This window comes from Simochromis diagramma, unplaced genomic scaffold, assembly GCF_900408965.1.
Source record: "Simochromis diagramma unplaced genomic scaffold, fSimDia1.1 OVJJ01000483.1, whole genome shotgun sequence".
NCBI lineage: Eukaryota > Metazoa > Chordata > Actinopteri > Cichliformes > Cichlidae > Simochromis > Simochromis diagramma.
The window spans coordinates 5533369-5553900 of record NW_024386835.1 but is presented as its reverse complement, the minus strand read 5'-3'; the positions used below and the strand labels follow the sequence as shown (position 1 = coordinate 5553900).

Sequence of the window (20532 nt, the reverse complement as noted above, 5' to 3'; positions counted from 1 at the left end):
TGCTTCAGCTCTTAATTTGGTGATCGTCACATCACAGTGCTGCATTTTACATAACATTTATTGTGTCTATTTAAAACCAAGCTGAGCTAACACGCACAACTATAAGGATACACACACTGAACATGAAAACAACAAACACATTAGTGAGCCTGAAGAGACAGGCTAATGCTAACTAAGCCATCTATTACTAAGTACTCAATAAGAAACACAGCTTGTACTAGTGGCTTACTTTGACAGATGCTGTGCATAAAGACATAGAACCTTTTGGTAAAGGATGAGGTTTTTCTTACAAGAAAATCTCTGTTTTTGTGTACTTAGTTTGATCTATCATGAAGAGCAGGCTCTGGTTGCATGCAGGAATAAAATTTGCACGGAGAGATGGATTGCATAGCTTAAATGCAACCCTGAAACCTTTGCCTATCCAAAAATAATCTGCATAAAAATAATCTGCATTCATAAACACACTGATTCCTTGTTGGAAAAAGAAATTTGTCTGCTGGCTACAACGCAGGCCATGGAAATAAAAGTTTGCTAGATGCTAACCAGTCAACTGGCCATGGGGTCTGCAGACTGATTTTGATAATGACCAGATGCTTGGACAGCAGATGGTTACTAAAGACAGTGTTCAAAGCAGCCACAGTCTTAATGTATTGTTATGTCACCACAGAGCTAGTGAATGTAATCCTGCATGGTCGCAGATTTTCCTGTTTTCCTTTCACTGTGTTTCACTGTGATTGGCATTTGACTAGTTAACCTGTTGCTTGAGGCCTGTCAGCACTTGCCAACACAGCCACAGAGGGCGGCTCAATCTCGTGGGAAAGTTCAAAGGTTGAAACCTGACATGGTGTCACCTGTCAAAGCGCACTACTGGGGCCCTTAGTTGCACTGGATTACTGAATGTTTTTCGTTTTTATCCATGCGTTTCTTTCCATTTTTCTTTACCCTCTTACTTTCTATCATTTCAGCCACATTAAACATTTTTACATTTTACGAGAACCTCCAGATGAGTCCGAAAAGTATCAAATAATCCAGAACAGAGGAAGCTACAGGAACCTGTTAAAGTTTACTGTCATAGCAGTGGCTGTCTTCTGTTCAAATGACCTCGGCTTCCCTCTGTCTCTCTCCATCTGTATACGTGTGTTTGTAGTTTTGGCAACTTACCTTTGGCTCATCACTACAAGGACTGGATGCCACATGTTGAGTCCCCCTCAAGTCTATCTATCACTGTTTCTTTCTAAAGAGGCCAAAAGAATGAAAAAGTGAAATCAATCATTTTTATTGAGCACTTCTTAATAGCCTGAGCTGCTTATTCAGCTGCCTGGTCAGCACAATAAACACCATTTAGCAATGAATGAGAATTGACAGAACACTCTTTGGCCTCAGGCTTTTTGTTGTTTTTGTTTTTTACAATTGTTTACACACATGTACACATGAGCAGCTGTTGAAGTTTGTTTCTAAACATCTACGCTTGTGCGCACCACTGAGTGTATAGATCATTCTACGTGTGTCATCCATCACTAGTCCATCATAAGCAACAGCTGCATCTGTTGACCGACAGCTTCTTCCTGAAACCAGCTGCTCTGAGACGGAGGAGAGCGAGAGTGAATTTTACTATCCTCTTCATCAGCTCTCCTCATTCCACAGCGTTCCATCTCCTCATCTGTACTGCTGGAGCTGCACCAAAAGCATTAAACCAAACACATGACTTGGCATGAGCTGCTTCCTCCCAATGTATATGTGTGGGTCTGTTAAAGCTGCAAAGAAACAACCACGTGCTTTCTTTCCTTTCAGGTGACTCCCAGCTGCACCTCAACACCAGAAGTGGTAGGCTCTGGGGGGGGGATCACATGTTTTTTGTCACAGAGAAATTTTTATGATGATGTGAGTGCAGCACCGAGATCTTTTTCTGCTTGTCTCGCAGCACACTTCCACTAAATCAACTTCGCAGAAAAAGAGAGGCTCCATACCAAGGTACCGCAAAGCCTGATCAAAAACACAAACACATTCAAACCAAAGAAAAAAGGCATTTTTGTGCATTTATAACAGACAGACACAGACAACAGCAAAATCTACAGTGAGGACATTAATTATTGCTCTGCCTGAACTAAAAGAATGGATTTTCACAATGTCCAGAAGTAAAAGTGTGGAACAGGTGATGGAGCATGTGATGGAGCGCCACTACGACTTTGACCTCACCTACATCACAGAGAGGATCATCTCAGTCTTCTTCCTGCCAGACCTGGAGGAGCAGCAGTACCGCAGAAACCTACAGGAAGTGGCCTCCATGCTGAAATCCAAGCACCAAGATAAGTTTCTGGTCAGTGTGAAAGGCTGAAACAATAAGAAACATAAAATTCAAAACAGGCATAACAATGTTTAATATTAGATTCAAGCATTGGCGTTTTGGATTTGTAAATTTCTTCTGCCTTCCCCCAGCTTCTAAATTTATCAGAGAAGAGACATGACATCACCAGACTCTACCCAAAGGTACAGGCACTCACATCTGACACATAACTCAGGCTACTAAGACATCACCGAAGTGCATGATTAATGTATGTGATATACTGTGGGTACATTTATATGTATATTTAGGGTTAATGAAAATACTTTACAAAGCATAAAACCACTAGTATTTGAAATATCTTCCTCTGCGATGCAGGTGCAGGACTACGCCTGGCCCGATCTTCATGCTCCACCCCTGGACAGGATCTGTGCTGTTTGTAAGGCCATGGAGACGTGGCTAACTTCTGATCCAAACAATGTAGTGGTCCTCCACTGCAAAGTCAGTGTAGTCTGAATACTCATCTGATTCCTTAGCGCTTAAAAAGTTATAACACCAGTAAAACTGATTTGATAATCCCTTTGATTTTTGTTTTGACAGGGGAACAAAGGAAAAACAGGGGTCATTGTGGCAGCCTATATGCACTACAGCAAGATATCAGCAGGGTAATCTGCATTTTGATTATTAGTCTGCTCTTAGCCTCAATATGCCAGCATATGTAAGGATCTACTGTTTGCACAAATGAGCCCTTATGTCCAAAAAAGCCACTAAAACAATCTTTGTGGATTTGTTTAAATCTGTAGATAAAGCCACCAACAGATTTCATGACTTCCTCTTAGCATACACCTCATCAACATCAACCTCAAGAAATAATGAATGAACTAATACACTTCTGCCCGTGTTCACAGAGCCGACCAGGCCCTCACCACACTGGCCATGAGGAAGTTCTGTGAAGATAAAGTCTCCTCGTCCCTGCAGTCCTCTCAGAAGAGGTGTCAATCCCCTGCATATCATCCATTTCCTCCGCCCGCCATTAATCTTTTCTTGTTGTGTTGCAGTTATCACCTCAGTCACTGTGTCATCACACCATTTCTTCACCTATCTTTGACAGATACATCTACTACTTTGGTGGTTTGTTGTCAGGTACCATCAAAATGAACAGCAATCCCTTGTTCCTGCACCAAATCCTCATTCCTTCACTACCAAACTTCCAGGCAGGAGGAGGTCAGTTTTATAGGCTGCACTTTTTTTTAATGGTAATTTTCAGTGTGAAAGTGGGAACAGTCAGTGTTTTACAATGTTTGGGGGGGGGGGGGGGGGGGGAGAAAACAACAAAGCCTCTGTCTGCAAATTCTTACCCTTTTTATTATCCCTAAACTTGTTTCTGTATTTGCAGGTTTTTATCCTTTCCTGAAAATCTACCAGTCTCTTCAACTGGTGTATACCTCAGGAGTCTAGTAAGTAACTGGTCAGCTATATGTGTGTGTGTGTTTTCAGCTCACCTCCTGTGGGCAGACTTCTTTCCTTCCCTCAGTCTCTTTCACACATGTTGACTCTGTCTGTGTTTAGGTGGAGCTGGGACTCTGCTTATGTTAAAGCTTATGCTGTTTGCCAGTGTTTACCCAACTGTGGCATGTTTTGACTTGTTTTATGTATTTTAAGATGGACTGTCCATTTTTTCTACTCTGTGTGCGTGTACCTGTGTGTGTGTGTGTGTGTCTAGTGATCCACAAAGCTCCAGGGCAAGAAAGCTGTGCGTGACTATGGAGCCAGCACTACTATTGAAGGGGGACATTATGGTGAGAAATAGCACATGATTAACTGTATGTCAGTAATTTACAACCTTTCTTTGATTTATATCCTCTCCGTATCCACAAATACATACAGTACATCACTGCAATAACTACAGCACTTCTGCTAAGCTAAATCCTGTTGTCAGGATTTTATCCACGCTTAACAAAACGGCTACACAAAACACTTTTTGCCCTCCTGACTCTGATGCACTTTTGTAACCTTACTTTTGAACAGTGCTTGATTATTTTTAAACCACTTAAGAGTTAAATCTTCCCGAGACTGCATGCTCATTTTCTCCCATCAAGAGGATAAAAATATTCAAGTCCTTAGCAGCCCAGGAATAAAAGAAGGCATTTTATTTATCTCAGTGTAAGGGGCTGCTATCAATATCTTGAGACTATCGTTGTACACTGCTTTTCTATATGCATCTTTGTCCATAGGTAAAGTGCTACCACTGGCGGAGACGAGCAACAGAAAGAGAGGTGGTCTTTAGAGTCCAGTTCCACACCTGTACTGTTCATGGAGCCCAGCTGTGGTTTGGCAAGAGTGAACTCGACCAAGCCTGCATAGGTATAAAATTACAAGTCCAAAGTTTGTCAGTTGTTTGGAGGAGCATGGAATGGCAAGAAAAAAAATGCCAGCTTGAAGCAATGACAGAGTCAGACAATTGGGCATAGAAACTGATGCTGGTAACTACAGTCAGTTGTTTCAGACAACGTCACTTTTTCTGCAACTCACTTTAAGCATTTGTTTTCCAGACATAACAGCAATGTAGAGGTATGTCATCATTCCTTATGTCTACACTGCTCAAAAATGAAAAGAACAGTGTTTTTAATCAAAGTATAGCATTAAGTCAGTTAAACTTCTGGAGTATTGATTTGGCCAGTTACATTTCTGGAGACTGGCAGTTACTCTAAGAGAACTGGACAGGGCTGTAGAAGGTGCTTAGCACATCAGCAGGACCAGTATCTGCTCCTTTCTGCAAAGAGAAACAGGATGAGCACTGGTGTGAATCTCTCTGACCAAACAATCAGAAACAGACTTCAGGAGGGTGGCCTGAGGCCCTGACGTCCTCTAGTGGCCCTGTGCTCACTGCCTGGCATCTTGGAGCCTCACTGGCATTTGAGATGATGGGAGCAGGTTTACTCTGAGCCCATGTGACAGATGTGAAAAAGCCCAGATAAGCCATGGAGAACTTTATGCTGGCTGTAACATTGTTCAAAATGGCCAGTTTGATGGTGGGTCAATGATGGTCTGGGGAGGCATATCCATCAAGGGACTCACACACCTCTACAGGTTAGGCAACAGCAACCTGACTGCTATTATGTATCGGGATGTTATCCTTAGACCCACTATCAGACCCTAAGCTGGTGCACTGGGTCCTGGGTTCCTCCTGGTGCACGACAATGCCCAGCTTCATACAAACTACTGACTACAATTTTGACTTGCTGCAACGAAATTTCTACAAATTGGACTAGCCTGCTGCATCATAATTTTTTTCACTTTGATTTTTGAGGTGTCTTTGACATGGTGATAATTTTCTTCCCATCCAACGATGTGGCATCCTTTCTTTCACATTACCCAGTCATATCAGGACAGATATCCAGCATGATTTTTTTCCCTGTTGAGATCTGATTTATTTTCAAAGTGTTTCTCAACTTTTTTGAGCAATCATAAGCTTTTTATGTAACTCTTAATTGAATTTTCTTTTAAAACCGGAGCATTAGCCAAACTTTTTCTTCTGTAACTGTTAGTAAAGCTCATAACATAATTACTGTTGAAATGACTTGTGCTCTTTGAAATGTGCACATATAAAGACATTAGCTACAATGGTTCTGAAAAGGAGCATTTACTGTCTGTAACTCTATTCCTGTAATTATGTGCATAGCACCCCCAGCAGGCTTACTTGATGTCTACTTGCTGTGTGTGGTTGTAAAACTTTAGTCTGTGTCATTGTTGCCGCCCTTTGCTATCCCTTGGCTCCACCCCATCTTCAAGGGGAGTTAGTACTGTTAGTACTCTAAATAACTGCAGCATGGTTGTTTAGACTCTGCCTCACAGCATAAAATACTACAAAAAGGAAACTTTCTGCTGTATAATTCTGCTGCAAACTTGAAATTGTTTACATGACTGTATTATTCAAGACCCACTTATTCCTCAGACCATTGTTTTGTTTGTCTTCAGAGACAAATAGCAAAGGACAGCGTCAGCTTAGATGAAACAGAAATGGTTTAACGTGGTTCACTAAGCAGCAGTCTAAGGACAGTACCTCTAAGTGCTACATGCTGACTCATGCATAAAATATACAACTAATATTAAATCCACACTTATGTATGAAACTAAAAAACAAGCTAATTTTAGATAGACTTCTATGATGCGCCGTGCTCTGTTTCCTTTTTTGGCCTATTTATTTCCATTATGCTGAGAGTAAAAGCAAGTATCTTTATTTATTTACTTTGTTTTGGTGTCTCTCTGTAGTTACGGTCTGGATATTTTAGTCACTCCTTTATGTTTGCCTTTCTGTAGATGACAGGTTCCCCCCTGATGCTACAGTGGAGTTTATCTTCGCTAATGGACCAGAAAAAATAAAAGGTAAATATCACTGTTACCTGCATATCTTTGAATCATTTCATGCATTCCTTGCACCCAGTCTCTTCTTTCTCATTTTAAATTAAGTTCAACACTTTATGCTTCTATTCTACGGCATGAAACTCCTTGATTTTAGCTTCTGCTATACCAGCAGGCTTAATACAATAGCTATATAAAGTAAAAACAATACACATACAGGACACCACTCATAAATACTAATAAAATCTAATATATTAGTAATGAGCTATGTGTAAATATGTTTCAAATAAAAACGTTGTGTTTGAGGTCAAGAATACCACCAGAATGACACCTCCATCAAAGTGGAATATAACACCTCGGATCCTGTTGTCAGATGGGACTCCTATGAGAATTTCAATCTGCATCATGAAGACAGCATGGAAAGTAAGAAATGCTTTACATATACATCGAAGATCTACAGCCATGGTCAAATTCTGTTAAGTCTTCTGTTTTATTTAATAAAAAATCATCTAGTCCTTACCAGGGCTTAAAATGAGATAAATACAACCTCAGATCAACTGCAGACGCAGTCCAATGAAACACTAAGTACACTCCATGATTCAGTAGCTTGTAGAACCACAATTAGCAGTGATAGTATGCAGTAATCATCTTTGGTATGACTTTATCAGTCTGTCACATAGTTGTGGAGGAATTTTGACTCACTCTTTTTTACAGCATTGCTTCAGTTCGTTGACGTTTGCAGACATTCATTTATGCACAACTCTCTTAAGTTCTCACCACAGCATTTCAACTGGATTGAGGTTTGGACTAATTTTCCCCTTAATTTCTCTAGAAACAGTAATATACTTATTTTTTGACACACTGTTTCTTCATTTTAGCTCAGTATTAGTCGGATAAATAATGACCCAGTGTAGTATGTCATATTCTGTAGTTCATCTGAGGTTGTAGTTACCTATTTTTTAGACCTGCTAATGACTGGATTCTTTTTCTTGTGTCCTGAAAGAAACATTAGAATAGAAAGAAGGTGAGCTTTCTTCATATTTTGACTATGGGCTTTAGATAAAGAAGGAGGAATCAGATTTCCATCTTGTTTTTATTAGATATCTTTCATACAAGGGGACCGCTGGATGGAAGCTTATACGCCCAAGTGAGGAAGCGACGTGGACCAGGAGCAACTGCCTCACCAGCATCAACCAATGGCTGCCTCACTACCAGCCCAACAGTGAAGACTCAAACTTCCACCCAATCCAAGACTCTCACCTACACCTCAAATTCCAGCTACTCCTCAGTCCCCTCTGATCACCTGGCTGACACCGCTCTATCCATTAATGAAAGAGATAATATTGACTATCCATTGAGGAGAAGCAATAGGGAAGATGAAACAAAAGAGAAGACAAGAGGAAAAGAAAGGGACAGAGAAACAGCTATATTAGATGATACAGACCCATTGGGTCCTGGAGGGCTGAGACGAGAGCACTTGTGTTGCGGACAAGCAAGTATAAAGTGTGGTGACATGGGGTTGGAGAGGGACAGAGAGCCCTGTCTTCCCAACAGTCACTGTCTTGGACGTTGCAAAAGCATTAAAAATCATCCAAAAAGTCAAACTCTGCCAGTTTTACCATCCAAATCAGTGTCCCCTCATCCTCATTCAGCTCATATGGAGCTCTGTCATCGCCACAGTGTCCATCCTCTACCAGAGTTGCCATGGGAACGTTCAACTCCCCCTCTACCTCTACCTTTTGTCCATAGGCCATGTTACCCTTATTCCACTCGTGATCATGCCCACCCACACAGCCACACCCTGCCAGCTTCAAATAGACTCTGCACTGGGGACGAGTGTCACCTTCTTCATTATTCCAGCCACGTCCCAGGGTCTCATCTATCCAACCAGCCGCAGCCATCAAGCCCTTACAGAGAGATGTTCTTTGGCTCTCCTGCACAGTCCTCTGGTTGTCCCTGGCAAGACTGCTCCTGCAGACGTGAACATCAATCAGCCTCACTTAAAACAATACACTCAGCTTACCCAGACCAATCAGAAACAATACACTGGTCTCAAGGAACAGGTGTACCTCCACAATGGGAAACTGAAAATCCATGGGACATAGCAAGAGAGGCAGAATTTTGGCAGTGCAAATCCAATACGCCTGTATTTCATCTCTACCAACCCTCTCTGGACCGAGGTCCAAATCTAGAGCACCCTAGATTTGTTGTTGCACCTCACCAGAACTACCCAATCCCCCAGTCACTAATAGATATACGGGATGGAGCCAGCAGTGGATACCACACGCCCTTACAGCCACGCCACTCCTGCCCCTGCTCACCTTATGAGTCATCTCCAGCTGAAAGCCATGAGAGTCGAGGTTATGCCTCAGGATATCACTCTGGATCAGCCTCCCCTCTTCTTGCTAATAGCCCATCACCTGCAAAAGGAAAGCTGCCCGAAACCCCACTGGGATCCAGAGACCAAATGCACAATGAGCATCGCAAAGGTAGAGGAAAGGACTAAGTGGATGGGTTAACATGCTTTTTTCCCTTCTTTTATCATCATCACTCTCTTATGTTATACTTTCATCTCATATATTTTAATCTCTCTTATCAAAGTTGAAAAGGCCAAGACAGACGCAGAAGATGAGATATCCCAACATTCAGAAACTAAGTCTGATTCTAATGGACAATCAAGCACCCCTGGACCAGACTCTGACCATGACTACACACTGATTGGTAGCAGCAGCCCCACACACACAGAAGACAGGTGAGTGAAACTTTGCTTTCTGAGATCTCACAATTCTGGAAAATACAGCTACATATAAAGATATGAAGAAAATTATCATATGTGGTCTTTTCATTAGTGTAAATGTCGACAGTCCTTCTCAAAGCCAAGACACATCAACACCTCAAGAGTCCAGCGCAAGTAACAAAAATGTGAAGCCAACAGAAACACAAACTCAAGGTTCAATCATACCTGTCAACCCCGTGCAAACATCAGGTGAGTCTTCTGAAAGTAGCAGTCCTGATGGTAAGCTTGGAGCAGTCAAGGTAACGGGACATGCACATGGATCTAACACATCACATGCTTCAAGCTATGCAACTGTCATTATCACCCCAGTTCAAGTGCAACTCAATGGTTCTGCCCTCCCTAATGATAGCCCATCAGACAGCAGCAGAGGCGTATCCATAAATCCAGCAACTAGTTTAAGTTCTAGCCCTTCCACCACTTTCCCAAATTCTCCTATTGGTTCCCTGGAGCTACAGTCTTCTCCTCTGCGCTCCTCATCTGCTACAGACACAGCAGGACAAAGCTTGACTCCAGACAGAGACAGCTCAGCTGACACCAAACCGCCTTCACCTGTTCCCGATGGATACCATACACCAAACTTTCCCTCAGCATCCTATTACTACTCATTACTAAATGTCCCCCATGTTCCATACACTGGGTACACTGCAGTCACTATCCCCACCATCCAGCCACCGCTCCCAGAGAAGAAACGCTTTTCCACAACAGCAGGATCCCTAAATGGACACAACTCTCTAATTCGGGCTTCCTCAGCGCCTTCCCCCACACATCATGTTACTTTCTCCCCTGCTGTTGGAGAGCAGAGGAGGGGGTCTGTACAGCACAGCTGCCGGGAGGAGCCAGACATCAGGGTCAATGCTAAGTTTGTCCAGGACAGCTCCAAGTACTGGTACAAACCAGGCATCACCAGAGACCAAGGTGAGAGCTTTAATGAAACATGAATTGGTAGTATCAGGAACACTTAATACATCAGGATGGTTCGTATTTAACTCGTATTATGGTCAGTGTGTCTGTTTTGGGCCATTACATCATAGCTCTAATGTTTCTACCATAGCCATAGCTGTGCTGAAGGACAAGGAGCCAGGAAGTTTCCTCATCAGAGATAGCAATTCCTTCCAGGGTGCCTATGGCCTGGCCCTCAAGGTGGCTACCCCTCCTCCTAATGCCAACTTCTCTTGGAGCAAAGGTATCTATCATAAGTTTAGCTTGTTTATAATGCCTCAGTCACACAGGCTTAGAGACTGATCGGCGACCCCCAGGCAACCTCTCACTAGTGAACCGGTGTATTGCCCAACAATTTGACAAGCAGTTCCTGGAGGTTGCTGGCTGCTGCTGGGTGAAATTCGTTGCTGCAGCTAAAACCTCTTTGTTAGCAGCAATCTGCTAGTAACCAAGGCAATAACTGCAAACAATAATGTTTGCTGCACACAGTAGTTTGCATGGAAGGTATCAACTTGTCTGCAATCACTCAATGACTACTCGACAAGAGACAGTGAAACTTGAATGAGTGCAACACAAACTGGAAACAGAGAACCTCTGCATTCAAAGTAAAATTGTGCCTTACCACTGCAACCCATACATTTCAGAAAGCACAATGTTTACTCTGAAGGCTGACAGTTTATGTGTCTGGTTTGCAGCAAACAGTTGGCAAGTGTTTGCACACATTTCAGCGTCTTCCATTCAAGCTACAGATGTCCGGACGTTTTCAGTACAGCACTGTACACCTCTGTGCCTCAATTCCTCCAGCCACCAACTTGGCAACTTGTTAGTGAATACATGTTTTTCCCTAGAGGCCAATGGTTGCCAAGGGCTCAATTACTGTTCTCTAGGGCACAACTTGTCACTGTAGTATTCTCCTGAACAATAGGTGTCGCCACTGAGACAAAACCTCCAAATCAGAGGAAGTCAAAACCAGTGTTGCAATGTCTCCTTTTGTATTATGAGTGAATCTATGATTTTCTGCACTGATATATAGTTAAACTGTTGGTAATAAATAAATAAATCAGATCCTGGGTGAAGTTACAAAAGTTGAGAGGTGCATAATCAGCCGAAATGACCACTTGCGCCAAAGAATGTATGGCACTTTTGCTATGCAGTGCTGTTTGTGAGGTTGAAAACGGCTGGTATAAAGGGCCCATAAAGCATGCAAACTGGAACACAGAAAGAAATAAAGAAATAAAATGGACATTTACCAAAGCATCTAAAGACACACTGATGGCTGCATTTTGAAAAACGCCAAATAAATTATTTTGTGATGGTGATACAGTGTGTTAATGTATTAAAATGGTTCATGGTGAACATAATAAATATAATATGGTCAGAATAAAAGATATCAGCTACATTATGCTGTATTTTCGTTTATGTTTATAGAAGATTTTTGGCAGCAAAACAAGCCCTTTTTCATCCTTCCTTCCTTTTCAATCTCCTGTCTCCCAGGGGATCCTCTGGAACAGCTGGTGAGACACTTCCTGATTGAGTCTGGGCCGCGAGGAGTGAAGATCAAGGGCTGTCAGAATGAGTCCTACTTTGGTTAGTTACACTGTAGATGCAAATGCTGCCATTTATTTCACATTTTCAGTGTTGTGTGAGAAACTTAGCATTTTAATCTACATACAGTTTTTGAATATTTACTACATTCCAAGCCTCAATTTCCTGTGTTTTAATCCCTTCTAATCTGTCACATTTGCAATCTTCTAACCTTTTTTTTTTTTTTTTTTGTCTCAGGAAGTTTATCCGCCTTGGTGTACCAGCATTCAATTACTCCCATCTCTTTGCCATGTCCTCTTCACATCCCAGAAAAAGGTATTAATTTTTTAAATAGATGTCAAACTAAATCTATTATGAGAGAACAGTTAAATGCTCCTCTATGAATAGGAGGCATTTTACAGCCTTAAATGAAATCCATCATGTTTCAGATCTGGTTGGGGAGCTTCAGGAAATGCAGAGTGCAACAAATACCAGCACTGCAGCTGAGCTCCTCAAACAAGGAGCAGGTACTTCTCAAGCTCCATATTTTCACAACGTTGACCTGTAAGAATAATATTAATAATAATAATAATCTTTGTCATTTCCCTAATGAACCAGCGTGCAACGTCCTCTACCTGAACTCTGTGGAAACAGAGTCGTTAACTGGGCCCGAAGCAGTTTCTAAGGCAACGAAGTTCACTTTGTCTCTGAATCCACGCCCAGTGGCAACCATGGTCCACTTCAAAGTGTCCTCTCAGGGTATCACACTAACCGACAGCAAAAGAAGGTACTTATGAATCACTACAATGTTACATATTAGGAAGAGCGTCAGTTTCATTTAATGAGTATTATTTGTAAATTTTGTGGTATTTGTTATTGTATTAAACAATCATAGGAAGTATTAAGTCTTTCTTTCATGCCAGACTTAATGTTATGTATGTTTACACAGGCTATTTTTTAGGAGACACTACCCAATCAACAGTATCACCTTTAGCAGTCTTGATCCTCATGATCAGAGGTGGGTCGCTGATAAACTAAAACCAGTTTTATCCATGTTAATAAAAAACTACCCTTGTTTCTATGTCACTGTTGATTATCTTTAGTAAAGGTGGGAACAGACGTGTGTTTGTCGCTGCTGTAATGACTTATATTTTTCTAATATAAGTTCTCTTTGTGAGTTGCATATTCGCTTTTTTATGTGAGAAATGGATGTATATTGCTACTCTTTTCCCTAGTAAAACAGTCTCTGTGTCCTTGTCACTTTGTCTCTATTTGTGTACCCGTGCTTCAGGTGGACTAATTCTGATAGCACGTCAAGCAAGTAAGTGCTTGTGTGGCAGTGTTTTTCCCTTATCAGTGACAATACCAGCTGGCACTATGTGCTTCTTTGCATGGCAATTGATCACCATTGGATTTGCTACTCGCTTTTCAAAAGAAAATTGACTTTCCCTCAGTGTTAAATGGGGTTTGCTTTTTCTTTTGACCTCTTGTGTCTGCCCTCTGGTGCAGGATGTTTGGCTTTGTGGCGAGACGGACAGGCACTGCTACAGAGAATGTGTGTCACCTGTTTGCAGAGATGGACCCCGAGCAACCAGCTGTAGCAATCGTCAACTTTATCAACAAAGTCATGCTGGGACCACAGCTACGGAGATGAGAAAAACTGAGAATTTTTTGGGAAAAAAAACCTCTCTGGACTGTTAGGGATCTGGGGAAGACATTAAAATGGTTTTTGACATATTTTCTCATGAAGTGTGTGTATATACCATTTTTGTTTGCGTTTATACAATTTGCATCACTGTGCTTGGCTGTATGACTGTTTTTATAAGAGAATCTAATTCTGACAAATCACTGCTCTGTAGGTCAAAGTATTATTTAGAGGAATAGCCAATGATTGACCGGAACTTGGTGATATTTGCTGAATAAGAATGAAAAAGAGATTTAATTTGTTTTGTGTTTGTATCTTTTATTTTTATTATTGTTGTTAAAAATCATTTATGTTATCATTTTTCAAAGTGTTCACATGATGAACAAACTTTTGAAACTGCATGAGCAAGCATCCATGTTATTTTCCTAACATTTTCCATACATCAGTATCAAAAGCTGAAGAAAAAGGGCTCAGAATGTGGCAGGAAGTAAGAGTCATGTGTTCAAGGGTAAACTGGTATAGTTGCACTTATGAAACACTGGAAAGAGTAAAGCAAGTGAATTCATGAAAGTGTGTATTCTGATGATCTAAGGCAAAGGTGTGGCTGCAGTTTAACTCACTCATTACATATAAATGTGAAACATTATCAGTTTTGTCCTCACAGCATGAATACTAATAAAGGTCTAACTACAATAGAGCATTATGTTAACCAGAATTTAAAATGCAGACTATCTAGCAAAAAATTTTGTAATGTAAAATATAATCTTAAAATAGATTTTAACAAACATGCAGTAAGTTAAGAGGTCATAAGCATTACATGAATATGAACAACTTTTCTTATGTTGGTAATGTCATAATAAAAGCGCATAGAGAAGTTTTTAGTTAATAATCATTTCATGAGTGAACTGTTTCACTTAAAACCAAAGACTATTGTGATATTTTGAACTGTTGTTTTTTCTTTTTTGAAATATATTTTTCATTTTGCAATTTGTGTTTTTTCTGTACACTGAAACAGTATCTAGGTGACTTCAGCACAATTATTATTTTTCATATTGGATTTTTATGTACAAGAAGTAATATATTTTAGGTGTCTGAGGTGGTGAAAAGAATGATGTGTGTCATATTTGACAAGAACATTAAAGCAAGTGTTCTGAAACCAAGTAGTGTCTTCATAATTAAAGTTATAAGTTACGCACATCTTGAGACAATTTCAGTTTAAAGGATCATCTTCTCTGTGTTACTTACAAAGAACAGGTGATAGCTTAGTTGTGACGTTCTAATTGCTAACATCTGGCTGCCGGTTTGATTTGGTACATCTCAGCCTTTGAACGCATAATTTAGGCACGACAGGAATCACAACGCATCGATTAAAAGGACGAGGTCCCACCGAGATTTGAACTCGGATCGCTGGATTCAAAGTCCAGAGTGCTAACCATTACACCATGGGACCGGTTACGTTAACGCTGCGCACATACGGCTTCAAGTACACGTATATATGTTTCATCATACTCTCCTCCAATGTCAGCACTGGTAATAATTACGCTGTTAACCTGTCGTTTAGGATTAAACACATTAATTCTCCGGTTATATCTTACCTAACGTTGGGCTTTTCGCTGCATCTATCTGGTGTTCGGACACTGCTGGTTACACACATATATACGTATATATAAAGCTAACCAAGCTAACAATCATAGCTTCAGAGACTTGACCGTGTCGGAATAAGAAACAAAAGCTAATTCGTTATATTCGAAGCATCAATGTAAAAATGCAAACTGTCCACCACGTCTGCCTAACCGACATGTTTGATAAAATCAATACAATCCTATATCGTACGGGATAATCACTTTAGAATCTAGCTAGCTACTCGTTATCCGATACGACTTGACAAAATAAAAGCGTCGTTTTCAAAATAAAGTTTCCCCAATTTCATTAGTGCTAAGTGTGGATTCAGTTAAATTTATAATCTAATATACCGTGAAGCTTTATGCATGTGAAAAGCGAGGCTTTATTTTTAACCAATAGCATTATAGGTGAGAAATATTACATACATTTGAAATTATTAATCCAAGAAAATAAGTCGCAAGCCATCAACTCAAATCGACACTAGAAGCGCCATGGACATAGTGTACTGAGGTAAGGGTTTGTGTAATGAACATAACGACACAGTAACTACATCAGGTATTCCAGGGTACTTAATAACCGCACACCTATGTATTTTTCAAGCCCAGTTGTTTAGCAGGTTCTCTGTCCAATATTCAAATTTTAAATCACCTGAAAGGGTTGAGAGCCATAAGTTGCTTATGCTTGTGTATTTTTCCCCCGTTCGTTTCTTTGAAACAACAAAAGGCTTCTTTGTTACGATTGCTGGAATAAGCTCAACTACTGCATAAAAATGCATTTTTCTGGCAGGCACGCAGGGATTTATGGCTGAATAGCTCTATGCTGTTCTGAAGCAATGAGGGCTTTAGTACTCATTAGTACTGTTGCTTTGTTATATCACAAGGACCCACGTGTGACGAGTAGACATGTCCTTCCTGCTTCTTCCAGAAGAGGGAACTAGAGGAACTTTAATAAGCAACTGGATCTCCACATTGCTGCTCCTGGCGAGGTTCCGAAGGGAAAACAGTACAAGTCCAGGATTTCTCTTTAAGATTTTTTGTGAATAAAAACATGCTTGGTCTCGCCGCACCCTTATAGTCAAGAAGCGGATCATGTAACAACTCACGTAACTGTCTTCAATGTGTGTTTGCGTGTGCGTGGCTTATAAAGTCCAGGAACAGCTTCCATGTCCTAACGCCCAACCCCGAGTAATTATTTAAAAAAATACATTTATAAAATACATTTAAAAAATGAAGATGAAAAAGGAATTTATAAAGTCAGAGAGTGAATGCAGACTAAAGATCACTAAAGTCTAAGTCACATATAATAAGAACTGCATTTGTTTTGTTGACTTCAACAGACCATACAAACAAAGGTACATTAAAATTAGTATATAGTAGTACAGGTACTGAAGGTGGAATGGGCAAAGGCGATATTCAGTTATTAATTTACCAGACTGATGGTTATACTGTTCTGAACCTGCTAGCTCTGCAAATTAAATTCTAGCAGCGATTTTAAATTAAAAAAAAAAAAAAAAAACAGAAGAAGACGAAGAAGAAGAAGAAAGCAAAGTTGAGAACTGGGTTGTTTTTGGTCCTGCCTGACTTTATTGCTCTCCTTCACGCACCTCCCGTGGTAAATGTCCTAGAGGGATGGCCATTTATTGCCGCTGAAAAACAGTGCTGTTTACATCACCTGCTGTATAGTTTTACAGTTCAGCATGGCGCAGCCCGGACACCATGCAGTGATGCAGCTGCTGCAGTTACTCTCATTCAAGCAGATTCAAAGGTTCTAAAGATGTTCAGAGCCATGTTGAATTTGATGTTTACATTACCCAGTAATACTGAGCCAAAGGAACCGAAAAGTGCTGACTCCACGTCACACATATTGATCATGTTGTTTCCTCCTTGTCCTTGCTGCTTCCTGAATCCCAGCATCATGCCTTTCATCTTCCCCTGTCACCATATTAAGGGGCTCTTCTTTCCTGGCAATGGCCGCATTTACTTCCACTCTCGTCACTTGAAACCATATCACAAGAAATATGTGGATGGATTTACATCTCTACATAAAAATGCATTTTTTTCATAACACGACTATATTTTTATCCAAAACTGTCAGATTTATGTTTGTGATTTCTGCATCCAGATATGTGTTTTGTGGGGGGGGTTTTCTCAAAAACTGGACTGTTGCTTAAGTGCAGAAATATTTAGACTTTTTTCTTCTTCAGTGAGAACTGTGGCGGCTGTTGTGTCATTCTCAGACCGATAAACATGAGGCTCTGCCACAGATATGTGTGATCACTGAGAACTGCCGTAGGTGTTAGCATGCACTGCTGAGAACAACAGTGGAGGAAGTGCCCATTTTCACCACCAGTAGCCTGCCTGTCACCAAGTATAGGATTCACTTGCACATAATGGTGCTCAGACACGGTCCCCTGTGGATGAGGGGAATTATAATGAATGCTTTGTTGTAATCAACTATCTTCTCACTTACAGTTTGTTGCTTTTCTCTCTGAGAGACAGTGCATTGTGGGGTTAAAGTGCTGGCACCCTCAGCTGATCTGCTGCTTGTCTAAAGTGCCGACCGTCTACACTGCCTGGGGGAAGTGAGCCCATGAGGGCTCTGACCAGCAGCCCGAGGCATGCGATGATGACAGATGTAAGTGGAACAGGGTGGCAGTGCCTCAAGCAGGATATCCTGAGTTTCATAGGCATAACATGGATGCATGCTGCATTGCACAGCAGGACATCTACTAGCTGATCAACACATGATTTCACAATCTAGCTCCAAAAGCTCTCAGGTACTTTACATGATCTGGTGGACCCAAGGCCACTCTTGATCACTCTGGATATACTATTTCTTCTTCTTCTCAAAAGACATGTAGAATGTGTTTGTTTGGGCAGACACATTTGGCATTGCTGGGCTTTCCTTGGAGGCTCTGCAATTGCTGTCAGACCTCTGAGCCTGTCCCTCAAACGTCCTCTGTAATTTATTAATTTTCCACTTTCAGTGCATCAGCACTATTTTGCACAATAGATTTGCAGTTGCTCTGTAAAGTTGGTCACTTTAGCAAATTATTTTACTTGTGGCTATAATAAAAATATCATAATGCATTATAATACACAAAGTGCACATAAAGCCCCATTGCAGTTTGGCTGTGTGATCAGCTGGTGTCCTGGCATAATAGCCAAAAGTGAAATCGAGCTGTCCTTAGAGCATATTTCAGTTTAAGCTCTGTTACTATGAAAGTTATTTATGTGTCTGCACTAGTGCCACGAAAACTATTCCCATAGTTTTAGTGGGTCAGTGTTTCTGATTTATTATTTCCACTCTCCTGGTTTCCAAACAGCAAGCCAGCTCACGGAGAAGGGCCGGAGCATTTGAGGACACAAAATGGCTGGGCCAGGATACATGTCTGACATGGGTGCTGTGGAGCCAAATAAACCCCTTGCAGCAGAATGGCTTGATCCAGTGCTGGTGCCAGACTTGGAAATAGCCCAAGCCACAGGACAAGGATCAACTCTCCATGAGCATTAACCTAACACCCACACACTTTACTACCAGTTACTGCACATGAATCAACACCTAATAAGCTTATGACACATATCTAAGGTGCTGGTGGGCTCTGGATATGCTAGTTCTGCGGTGCAGATAGAAAACCTGGCATAAAAACATCTGTAGTCGACAATGAACTCTGCACATACCTTTGGGTTTTATGGTTCAAGTCAAATTATTTAGTGGTCTGTGGCTAATCCTTGCCAAACAGGGGGTACCAAATGTAAAAACCCTCAGACAAGGAATGGACCAGAATATTTAGGGAATGTTTGTTGCAAAAAAAATTCTTGCTGTTTTAGAGCCAAAGCTATACTCGCAGGGGATTTAGAAAACAGAACAGCAGCGCACAATATACTGTGGCTCGAGCACTGTTAGATCAATGCAGAGATAATTGGAAGGCTTGTGAGGCAGCAAAGTACGTGATACAATCTGATGAACAGAGGTGGCTATGCAACATGTCCATGTACTTAGTAAGATAGGCCTATATGTGTGTGTGTGTGTGTGTGTGTGTGTGTGTGTGTGTGTGTGTGTGTGTGTGTGTGTGCCTGTATTATCATTTCAAGATAGCACAAACAAGTAATATATAAAATGGTAAAGCTTATGCACAATATATTCTAAAGCGGTATTATTTTTTACAGTAAAACACAGGCCTTGTAAAGCGGCAAAAATTACACTTTACGACTTGAACAGGAGCTTACAAAATATCATATTCAAAGCCGCACTGACATCGACATTCTTTTTGCAATTGGCACAGATCTACCGCTTGTTTTTACAATTAGTTGGAAAAGGATACTTGGGACCGGATAGGCCGCCTCTCTTTTTCCCTCTCCCCTCCATATCTAAGACCTTTATGGTGTTTACATTACAGACACACCTCTGACCTTCACTCAGGCCCCCCACCGCTGGCCCTAATACCACACACACCACCACCATTTTAACTACATCCCAGAGATTATTTACGCACAAAGCCGGTTTCCGAAGAAACGTCACTCAAATTACGACAAAATAAACAAATGAATACAAAATAAATAAATGCACTAGATACTGACCGTATTTTTCTTGTGAAAGCGTGAAGTGGAGGTGTGTAATCGTCTAGGGGTTTTTTGGGTTGGGTTGTTTTTTTTTTAGCACACTCGGCCACCGCTGGTGTATTGTAAATGTATGGCAACATCGCCATGCAGCGACGTTGCGTCTCCAGCCTACCAGTGTACTGCAGAGTAGACACACCCCTCCGATACGCACGCCTCATTGCACACATCTGCGAAGTGTCAAAAAAATTAAATTCATAAAATAAAAGATTTAGAGCCAGATTGAACTCTTGTTATTGTTTCAGATGTGTGTTATTGTTTGCGATGCTGTTGTGGCAATATTTACGTTTTTAATCAATATTGTTCATATTGCACGTAGCTGCAAACAAAGACATTCCTGTGTAGGTGAAAAAAACACGGCCCGGGAGAGGCAATTTCCACCTATTGGGACGACATACCGTGTCTAATGTTAAGCACGGTAATCCCCACACCGGGTCTCCGTTGAATCAGAGATCACAGACAAACGGTGTCGCTTTAAACCTCACGCGGTCAAAGTTGTTTACCTCTTCGTTACCTTTGACGTCACGACACACCCCTGTTTGAGGGGGACGGAACTCCGAGTTATTGGCACCGGAGCCCACCGAACAGATTAGAGCTTGAGAGACGCGTGGCCAACCACAACGGAGGAGACACATCAAGCCCAAGCGTGATTGGTTGCCGTAGGGGCTGGGGGGGAAATCCCTCTTTCCCGTAGAGGTCCTAGGGAGGGGGCGGTGCATAACAAAAAAAGAAAAAAAAGTAA

At 41.2% G+C, this 20532-nt stretch overlaps 1 protein-coding gene and 1 non-coding gene across 6 annotated transcripts in view; one reads left to right on the top strand and one right to left on the bottom strand.

Moving 5' to 3' along the window:
- Positions 1-14708, top strand: part of LOC120731771 (tensin-2-like) — a 32602-nt gene extending 17894 nt beyond the window's left edge. For 4 of the 5 annotated variants that reach the window (XM_040028992.1, XM_040028989.1, XM_040028993.1 and 1 more), the window contains 24 exons: positions 1792-1824; positions 1922-1971; positions 2134-2317; positions 2437-2487; positions 2660-2782; positions 2882-2946; positions 3190-3273; positions 3393-3505; positions 3678-3738; positions 4005-4080; positions 4516-4645; positions 6602-6667; positions 6950-7066; positions 7744-9132; positions 9245-9395; positions 9493-10355; positions 10492-10623; positions 11874-11966; positions 12162-12239; positions 12353-12430; positions 12522-12690; positions 12853-12921; positions 13195-13224; positions 13413-14708. In XM_040028992.1, coding sequence (XP_039884926.1) covers positions 1792-1824; positions 1922-1971; positions 2134-2317; positions 2437-2487; positions 2660-2782; positions 2882-2946; positions 3190-3273; positions 3393-3505; positions 3678-3738; positions 4005-4080; positions 4516-4645; positions 6602-6667; positions 6950-7066; positions 7744-9132; positions 9245-9395; positions 9493-10355; positions 10492-10623; positions 11874-11966; positions 12162-12239; positions 12353-12430; positions 12522-12690; positions 12853-12921; positions 13195-13224; positions 13413-13557 — 4350 coding nt within the window. In that variant the 3' untranslated portion in view covers positions 13558-14708. The remainder of the gene's footprint in view (positions 1-1791; positions 1825-1921; positions 1972-2133; positions 2318-2436; positions 2488-2659; positions 2783-2881; positions 2947-3189; positions 3274-3392; positions 3506-3677; positions 3739-4004; positions 4081-4515; positions 4646-6601; positions 6668-6949; positions 7067-7743; positions 9133-9244; positions 9396-9492; positions 10356-10491; positions 10624-11873; positions 11967-12161; positions 12240-12352; positions 12431-12521; positions 12691-12852; positions 12922-13194; positions 13225-13412) is intronic. The other variant, XM_040028991.1, reaches the window with a different exon arrangement.
- A 218-nt stretch (positions 14709-14926) lies between these two features.
- On the bottom strand, positions 14927-14998 carry trnaq-uug. Its single transcript has one exon. It is a non-coding gene; the product is annotated as a tRNA-Gln (tRNA).
- Positions 14999-20532: the final 5534 nt, after the last annotated feature.